Source organism: Orycteropus afer, unplaced genomic scaffold (assembly GCF_000298275.1).
Source record: "Orycteropus afer afer isolate SDZICR_OR568_19922 unplaced genomic scaffold, OryAfe1.0 scaffold00254, whole genome shotgun sequence".
Lineage (NCBI taxonomy): Eukaryota > Metazoa > Chordata > Mammalia > Tubulidentata > Orycteropodidae > Orycteropus > Orycteropus afer.
In genome coordinates, this window is record NW_006921841.1 from 3,252,506 (window position 1) to 3,261,970 (window position 9,465).

At 36.8% G+C, this 9,465-nt stretch overlaps 1 protein-coding gene across 1 annotated transcript in view; it reads left to right on the top strand.

Moving 5' to 3' along the window:
- The window catches only part of STK38L (serine/threonine kinase 38 like), a 60,763-nt gene that overhangs the window by 46,580 nt on the left and 4,718 nt on the right, over nt 1-9,465 (top strand). Inside the window, exons 5-11 of the mRNA XM_007949785.2 lie at nt 766-889; nt 2,620-2,774; nt 3,119-3,221; nt 3,407-3,468; nt 6,246-6,363; nt 6,785-6,908; nt 8,084-8,179. Coding sequence (XP_007947976.1) covers nt 766-889; nt 2,620-2,774; nt 3,119-3,221; nt 3,407-3,468; nt 6,246-6,363; nt 6,785-6,908; nt 8,084-8,179 — 782 coding nt within the window. The remainder of the gene's footprint in view (nt 1-765; nt 890-2,619; nt 2,775-3,118; nt 3,222-3,406; nt 3,469-6,245; nt 6,364-6,784; nt 6,909-8,083; nt 8,180-9,465) is intronic.

Here is a 9,465-nt window from a genome sequence, read left to right on the forward strand (position 1 = left end):
ATGGTACTTTCAGCATTCTTCGCCAGCACCACAACTCAAAAGCATCAACTCTTCTTCAGTCTTCCTTATTCATTGTCCAGCTCTCACATGCATACAAGGCGATTGGAAATATCATGGCTTGTGTCAGGCGCACCTTAGTCCTCAAGGAGATATGTGGCAGACTGCCACATCTTTTATCTATGGAGCATCTGTTGGGTTTGAATCGCAATTGTGTTCTGACAAAAATGGTGAAACCTATAGAAAGTTAACATTGATTTTTTTTTTGTAGTTCATAGAACATTTTATAATTAAAATTTTTACAGTATAATACTTAATATTTTGTAAACATAACAGGAAAGTTTCTGTTTCTTTAAAAGTGAACTAAACAGGTAAAACTCAAGCCAGGGGACCTTTTTTTGACTAGTAACAGTTAGAAATGGTTTGCTAAGGATTCTAGCTTTGTCATGACAAGCCAGGATCTTTCATAAAGGGAGAGTCTGGTAAGAAGGTTCTTAGGCTAATCATTGTCTTATCTCAAAGCCCTCAGCTTTTCATAATATATCTGTAGATCCACATTTTCTAGCCTAAAGATATGAGCTAAAACTGTTTTCTTGAGTTTCTCCATATTTAAGAGAATATGAACATACATATGTGTTTCACATCATGTATCTTGTAAAACTCCAGCTTTCCTTCATGAGAATTAAGGGACTGGATGGATATTGTAAGAGGTAAGTTTGAAAAACGTATAATGTGTTACAATTATTTCTTCAAAATGTATTCATCTAGGTGGCTCATATCCGAGCAGAAAGAGATATTTTGGTAGAAGCAGATGGTGCCTGGGTCGTGAAGATGTTTTATAGTTTTCAGGATAAGAGGAACCTTTATCTAATCATGGAATTTCTCCCTGGAGGTAAAGTAAATGTAATAGCAATGACAGATTGACACTAGCACATCTTTAGGTGTCTAATAATTTTCTTGAGTAGTTTTATTTTCCTAGCTCTGAGGTTTCATAGTCATTCACTGTTTATCAGTATGCCCTTCCATGGTAATCCATTTTGAGAAAAAGCAGATTATTTTGAAGGAATGATGAAGTTGGCACATTATAAATACTACCATTCTGGATTCACTGTATATCATTAGATTGTTACAAGTCTGGAATTAAAAACAACTCATCAACAAAGAAAAAGGTAAACAACCCAATAAAAAATGGGCAAATGATAGACAGTGGACAAAAGGGAAAGTCTAGCTAGTCTGTGAACATAGGAAAATGTTCAACTTCGTTCATATTCAGGGAAATACAAATTTAAACAAGAATGAGATACCAGTTTTCACTCGTAAGTTAGCACACACAAAAGTTAAAAGTTTAACAATATTGAGTATTGGGGAGCCTATGGGAGCCATACATGTAAATTGATCTCTAATGCTTACAGAGAGCAGTTTTGCAATATCCAGTAGGTGTACTACTATCCAACAGTTCCACAGCTAGCAGTATTCCCTAGTGAACCTTCTTCATACGTGCTCCAGAGATTGTAAAAGAATGCTCATTGCCACGTTGCTGTAATAGTGAAATATTGGATGCAGCATAAATGCCCATCAGAAGAAGAATGGATGAATATAATGTAGCATAATTAATTATATAATGAAATATTTTACAGCAGTTAAAAGTCACAAGCCTAGTTAACAGGAAGGTCTCAGAAATACCAAGTAGGGTGAATAAAGCAAGCTGTAGAATTATAGATTTAGTTTGATACCATTTGTGTAATTTTTTAAAAACAGAAGATTACATGTGTGTTGTTGTTGTTGTTATGTGCCGTTGAGTCAGACCTGACTCATAGCGACCCCTCCTTGGGTTTCTGAGGCAGTATCACTACGGAAGTAGGATTGCCCAACCTTCCTTCCGAGGAGTGGCTAGTGGGTTTGAACCGCCAGCCGTCTGGTTAGTAGTCAAGTGCCTTAGGCACTATGCTACCAGAGCTCGTAGATTAGTAAAAAACCAAAAAACTCACTGCTATCGAGTTGATTCCAACTTAATAGCGACCCCTTCTTGGGTTTCTGAGGAGTGGCTGGTGGGTTTGAACCGCTAGCCTGCTGGTTAGCAGTCACATGCCTTAGGCACTATGCCACCAGAGCTTCCATAGATTAGTATATATGTGTATAGAAAAATATATTTTAAAATTAAACTGGAAAGAGACAAACTAAACCAAATCTATGGTAATAGTCATTCTGTAAAGGGAAATAGAACTGGGAATAGAGGATAAAGAATGTATATATATGTTGTTGTTATGTGCTGTCGAGTTGGCCCTGCCTCATAGTGACCCCTGCTTGGGTTTCCGAAGTGGTATCACTATGGAAGTAGATTGCCCAACCTTCCTTCCAAGGAATGGCTGGTGGGTTTGAACTGCCAGCGCTCTGGTTAGCAGTCAAGTGCCTTAGGCACTATACTACCAGAGCTCCTACTTTAGAATCATTAAATATCATGAAAGTTTTACTTATGTGATGGCATTTTATTTGAATGTGTAGATAGTTAGAGATATACTGGATGGATTATAAAATGCAAAATCAGGCATACATTGCGTATATACAAAGAAAGCTTTTACAAGGTATTTTCAATAACATGGATAGTTGCTTTTCTTCATTTAGGTGACATGATGACATTGCTGATGAAGAAAGATACTTTGACAGAAGAGGAAACGCAGTTCTACATTTCAGAAACTGTTCTGGCAATAGATGCAATCCACCAGTTGGGTTTCATCCATCGGGATATCAAACCAGACAACCTTTTACTGGATGCCAAGGCATGTGAATAAAGCGGTGAATTAGTAACTTACTGATTATTTTACAATAAACTGATTTTCTGTTTGGGCAATTGCTAAACTACATTATTTTATAGAATGTTGTACTAGGAGAGAACTCTGGAATGAAATGACATCAAGGAAATTTGGCTGACTTTTTATCTCCTCATTTTCTGCTTTTTAAAGTCATCATCATCAAATATTTATAATTTAACATTTTCACCTCTATGAATCATAAGCTAAGAAATTTTACAACAATCACATTCAAGAGAGGAGTTTATAGTCAGGCTTTTTGTTTTCAAAGTTAATATACTCTCTTGGTTTTACTGGAATATTTTTTTTTTCAGGGTCATGTAAAATTATCTGATTTTGGCTTATGCACAGGATTAAAGAAAGCTCACAGGACTGAATTTTACAGAAACCTCACACATAATCCACCAAGTGACTTCTGTAAGTTTGATGTTTTTCTGGTTGAAATATGGTAATTGGTTTAATTCAATACTTTGGAGACCTAAAGATTCTCTCCCTTCCTTTCCTCTGTCTTTCAAACAATGTGTTTTAAATGTGTATGTGTGAATTTATTTTTTTGTGAGAGTTTTTCCTTCACAATTACAATTCCATCTTGTTGAAATTAGCATTTCAGAACATGAACTCAAAGAGAAAAGCAGAAACATGGAAGAAGAACAGGAGACAGCTGGTGAGTTGGTCATGTTTTTGAGAAATAATTTTGTGCCCTGGACCTAAATTCACATTTGAATTTTATTTGATTATTTTGTGTTTTCACAATGATCAGTTTTTACTTCATGGCAAAGGTAGAGCTTGTTATGGAATGAACACTTCTCTTAGAGTCTCTGTAAAGTGTTTCTGTCTGTAAAGTACAATGCTGACTTTTACTTCACAATTCTAAAACAGCAAGGAGGCCACATGTTCTGACCTCCTCTAATCCTACAAGAGGAAGACAGGATTACCAGCAGTAACCCAAGGCCTATTCCTACAAGGCCAGACATGCTGCCTCCCTCCAGCCCTTTTTCCAACCGTTCCTCCCAAAGCACCCACCACCTCTCTCCTGGGTTCGATAATTCGCTGCAGTGGCCACACAGAACTCACGAATTACAGGGTTTATTAGAGAAGCACCAGGCTACAACTCAAGTTCAGGAAGAACACTCAGTCTCTCTCCCACCCCACCGTCCCTCAGCCAACAGTCTCTCACAGTCTCTTTCCCAGCAGTGCTGGTCCCTTGGTGTCTCACTCAGCGATGCATGTCTCTTGCGTCTCTTTCCCAGCAACACGTGTCTCAGAAGCCCGTGTCTCTTTCGGCAGCACGTCTTCCTCAACCAGCAGTCAGAGAGAGTTCTGCCTCCAGGAGACCTCATTTTGAGCCCGGCAGGGTGGTCAAACTAGCAAATCATAGCATCAGAACTCTAAGCACCTTGAGAGAGAGTGGGCACCTCCCAGAACATTGTTTTGTGCCACACCCAACAGAAATACTCCAGGTGGACAACTTCAGCAATCAGGAGCTCCTCAGTTGCTCATAGAAAATCCCACCTTGGAGTTTACAAAGACTTATGGGTAGAAAAGCCACACTAAGTAATTTACTACACCGCAACAATGTATCTTTAAATTAGCATTTTATTGAGCAAAACACCCTAAAATAATGTGATTGTAGGGAATGACTCCTGATTGCTGTTTTTTCATGTTATATCTGTAGTTAAATCCTGATACAACAAAAAATTAGTCAGTAAATGAGGTTATATGTTTCTAGAAATTCTTCATAGACAAAGTTGACAGGAAGTTTTGAATGTCTACAGATTATAATAAATAGAGAAAATAAAATTTGAAAGCAGACTTTACCACAGATAAACTTAATTCATCTTTTAATATGAAATTCCACTGCTTCTTTTTAGCCCCACACTATTTCCCCTCTGTTACTCAGCAAATATAAGAATTGCTTCCTCCTTTCCCCTTTCCCTTTGTCCTGGTGAGTAGGTCAGAGAACAATCTCAAGCTTTAGGACTGTGCTTTTTGACTTTGTTTTCCCAATTTTTTGTACAATGTATGTACACTCTCTATATATTTGTTGTATTCAACCAAGTTATGAAATGGAGACTCATATAACCTTCCCTCAGGAAAGTAAATAGACTAAAAATAGTGCCCTGATACCCTCTAAAATAAACAAAAACGACCTGTGGATTCTTGAGCTTATTCTCTTATTAGCCAGAGTAATTACAAGCTTCCTGTGATTGTAAAATATTCGTGTTTTTAAATGTTTAAAAAAACATTTTTAAAATGTATTGAGCTATGCATTATAGAAGAAAACCTTGTTCTACTTTTAAATGTGTCACTTTTAGATGAGATTTTACAATTGAGAAAAGAATCACAGTATTTCCTAACTTTAAAGGGAAAAAATACTACTTTTAAAATATGTTAAGGGGAATCTGTATCCCAGAACATTCACAGGCTAGTAATCATGTGAATATTCTATTGTTCTCATAGCCAAAAATCATGCCTTATATCAATAGCTCCCAGGCAGGGGATACACGGGGCATGTGTTTTAGTATTTTGGGCAGAGCAGGTCTTTAGCACTTTCGTTCTCTGCCCATTTAAATGCCAATTATACCTTCTCCCATGATTTCAATGGCAAAATCTGCTGCCACACATTTCATATGGTCCCTAGAGCACTGCTTCTAGTAGAAAACTACTGCCTTAAATGAATAGTTTAGTAAGATTTTGCATGAATTAAGAATGAAAAACCACATAGTTTTCTGATAGATAAACCAAAGGCCAACTACCATTGAGTCGTTTCCTGCTCAGGGCAACCCCTGTGTGTTAGAGTAGAACTGTGCTGCACTGGGTTTTTAGTGGCTGCATTTTCCGAAGCAGATCACCACCCCTGTCTGCTGGGGCACCTCTGGTTGGCCGTGACTCTCCGTCCTTCCAGGTAGCAGCTGAGCACATTAACGCATTAACCGTTTGTACCAAAGCATGCCCTGGAGTTAAATTTGTAGTTAGAATACGTGGTGTTTATGCAGCAGTTCATAGTTTACAAAGCACATTTCTTGTTTGGTCCTCAAATCAGCCTTTTTTAGGGCAGGTATAATTTCAGTTTAATGAAATCAGAAGCTGAGATTCAAAGAGATTGAATAACTTGCTGTAGAACTCACAAATAGTAAGTAGGGAAGCCAGGCCAAGCGAGGAAGCCTTTTCATTCTTTTTGAAATAGATTTTGGACTAAATATAAAGACAGTTTAGGTGAGCTTCTTGGGATGGAGGTGGAGGGGCAGAAATCATGTCATATTTTGTCTGATTCAGTACTTATCACTGACCCTTATACATGATAAACATGCAAAAAAAAATACAGTAAATGAGAAAATTCACTTCTCTGTATACTGGTTTTTTCCAATAGTGAGCCATGCTCATCTTTAAAAAAACAAAAAATAGTTAAGAATTCTGGCTTGACAAGCTTCTCCTTTGCAGGCGTATTCCACAGTTGGGACACCAGATTACATTGCTCCAGAAGTGTTCATGCAGACTGGTTACAACAAATTGTGTGACTGGTGGTCTTTGGGAGTGATTATGTATGAAATGCTAATAGGTATGTTTTAATATTAATTCATGTACACAATATATAAGGTCCTTGAGTGCCACTGATTGAACATATTACAGATCTTATAAGCTAAAGTATCTGAACTCTTTAAAACCAAATTCTGACATCTCCCAATGTTAAGTAAATACACAACGATAAATACTCAGGAGCTGTCCAGGGATCCTCTTTTAAGAAGGAAGGTATTTAATCCAAACCACCCATGTACCAAAATTGGATCTGCATGGCCTTTCACTTTGAAGGGGGAGATGATGCTTTAAATCCTTTGTTTGATTGACCTTATTACCAATTTTATTGTGAGTTGACTTTTTATTTTTAAAGAGTGCTCAAGGTTGTTTTGTTTCTTGTGGCACATATGAAGTAGGTATTAGATGAGAAGAACTGATAAAACTTTGTTTTCTCTCATATGTAGGATATCCACCTTTCTGCTCTGAAACACCTCAAGAAACATACAGAAAAGTGATGAACTGGAAAGAAACATTGGTATTTCCACCAGAAGTACCTATATCTGAGAAAGCCAAGGATTTAATTCTAAGGTTAGTGATTTAAATCCCTAGAAGAGTTCATGAGTATCTCAAAACTTCATAGGTATCTAAAAGACTAAATTGCCCATTTTACTTTGGGAGAAATAAACTTGATTTGTACAATCAAAGAAATCAGTAAAGAACAGGTGTTCTCAAAAATGTAAACTCCTAAAAGAAAGTAAACAAAAAAAAGTAAGAGTTAAAAAGAGGGAAGAAGTCTTATATTTTTTTAGTTACTGATATATATTAAAAGCAAAAGGTCCATCCTCTTAGAATGCAATATAGTGCCTAAGGCATTAAAAGCTGGTGGTTTAAACCCACCAGCCACTCCTCGAAAGGAAGATTGGGCAATCTACTTCCATAGTGATACCACCTCAGAAACCCAAGGAGAGGTTGCTATGAGTCGGATCCGACTCCACGGCAGTGAATTTGGTTTTTTGGTTTTATCCTGTTACAGAAAACAGAAATTGTTAGTAGTAGAAATCCCTATCAGGAAGGTCTGTATGTGAAACTTTTTCTAAATAAAAGATTCCATTCTGTTCTTAACTAAAGATGAAATTTTTTATACTATCAAGAATGACTGGAAGGAATGTAAACTGGGACAACCTGTGGCAACAGACAGTTGGAAGCATATTATCAAAAATGTATACATTGTGCATGACCTTTGTCCAGCAATTCCATTTGTAGATAATCAAAAACCTAAAGAGATCATCAAAAACTTGTAAAGATTCAGCTAAAATGTTTATTTTTAATAGTGGAAAAATTGGAAACTGTCTCAACAGAAGTGGATTGGCTAAATAATCATATATCCATATGGTAAACTTTGAAAATGAAATTGTAGAAAAATATTTAATGAGTTTGGGAAATGTTCACGTATATTAAATTTAAAAAAGTAGCCTTAAATTAGTAACTACTACATCCATGTAATATTTTTTAAATTATTATAAAACACTGTAAGGAAATGTGTCAGAATATCTCCAGTGGTCATCTCTGAGTACTACAGTTATCAGTGATTTTGATTTTATCCCATATTTCCTATAATTGACTTCAGAAAAAAATATGCTAAACAGAAAAAAATATATATATTTATAAAATATAAAATATATCTTTTAAAAGATCAATGTTTCAAATAATCCTAATAGAATACTTTAGATTGCTTTGATAATTTCTCTCTTGCCATGTTTTAGGTTTTGTATTGATTCTGAAAATAGAATTGGAAATGGTGGAGTAGAAGAAATAAAAGGTCATCCCTTTTTTGAAGGTGTAGACTGGGGGCACATCAGGTATGTTCACTGTGTACAGGAGAGGGCTAAATGAAAATGAATTTCTAGACTTAGTGATTAATTTGTCTCTGATCCTACTAGATTAAATATAAGAAGTAACACTTTTATAATAGTTTGGTGTTTTCTAGAATATATAAGTGAATAGGATTATAGTCTCTATAGCAAAATGATTGATGTTAGACTGATGTCCACTGTAAGGGAAAACAAAAGCCCATATTTTACACCTGTTCAGATTTTTTATTCAGAGTTACACAAGGAAGGCTGTTAGCACAGAAAGATGTACGTTGCGCACTGAGGAACCCTGGTGGCACAGTGGCTAAGCACTCAGCGGCTAACTGAAAGACTGGCAGTTTGAATCCACCTAGCAACTCTGCTGGAGAAAGACCTGACCAACTGCTTCCATAAAGACTGCAGCCTAGAAAACTCTACGTTGCACTTCTGCTCTGTCATATAGAGTCTCTGTGAGTTACAAATCAACTCGCCAGCACCTGACAACAACATCGCATAGTGTGATTTCATTCCAGAGTACCAGTCTCCACAGACATTTCTCTGTCCTTATTATCTCTTAAAGGAGCTCTGGTAGCATAGTGCCTAGGGCACTTGACTGCTAACCAGAAGCCTGGAGGTTCAAACCCACCAGCCACTGCTCGGAAGGAAGGTTGGGCAATCTACTTCTGTAGTGATACTGCCTTGGAAACCTAAGGAGGGGTCGCTGTCCAACTCAACAGCACATAACAACAACATTATCCCTTAAACAAAACAAAACAAAACTGGTTGCTGTTTGAGTCATTTCCAGCTCATGGCGACAGAAGTGTGCAGAATAGAATTGTGCTCCATAGAGTTTTCAGGGATGGGGTCTTTCAAAAGCACAACTCCAGGCCTTTCTTCCAAGGTGCCACTCACTAGGTGGATTGGAACTGACTACCTCTGGTTAGTAGTGGAGTACTTAACCGTTTTCACTACCCAGAGATTCCTTATTATCACTTAGCCATTAAAGAAATAAACAACACTGTAAATCAGTAACTAATATCACTGCTGTACAAATAAGGAAATGGGCTCTAAGGGGTTAACGACTTGCCTAAGATTAAGACAAAATACTAGAGCTATATTTGGAAACCAGACTTTCTAACCCCTCATTTTGTCCTCTCTGTAGCATACAGCTTTTCCTTTATTAATTCCTAATAAATACAGTCCCTTCTTTAAAATCAGGGGTGGGGGGAGTTAAATAATATAAGTAACTCTTTTTTTTTTTTTTTAATTTTATTTTGATTTGGGTGAAGATTTAC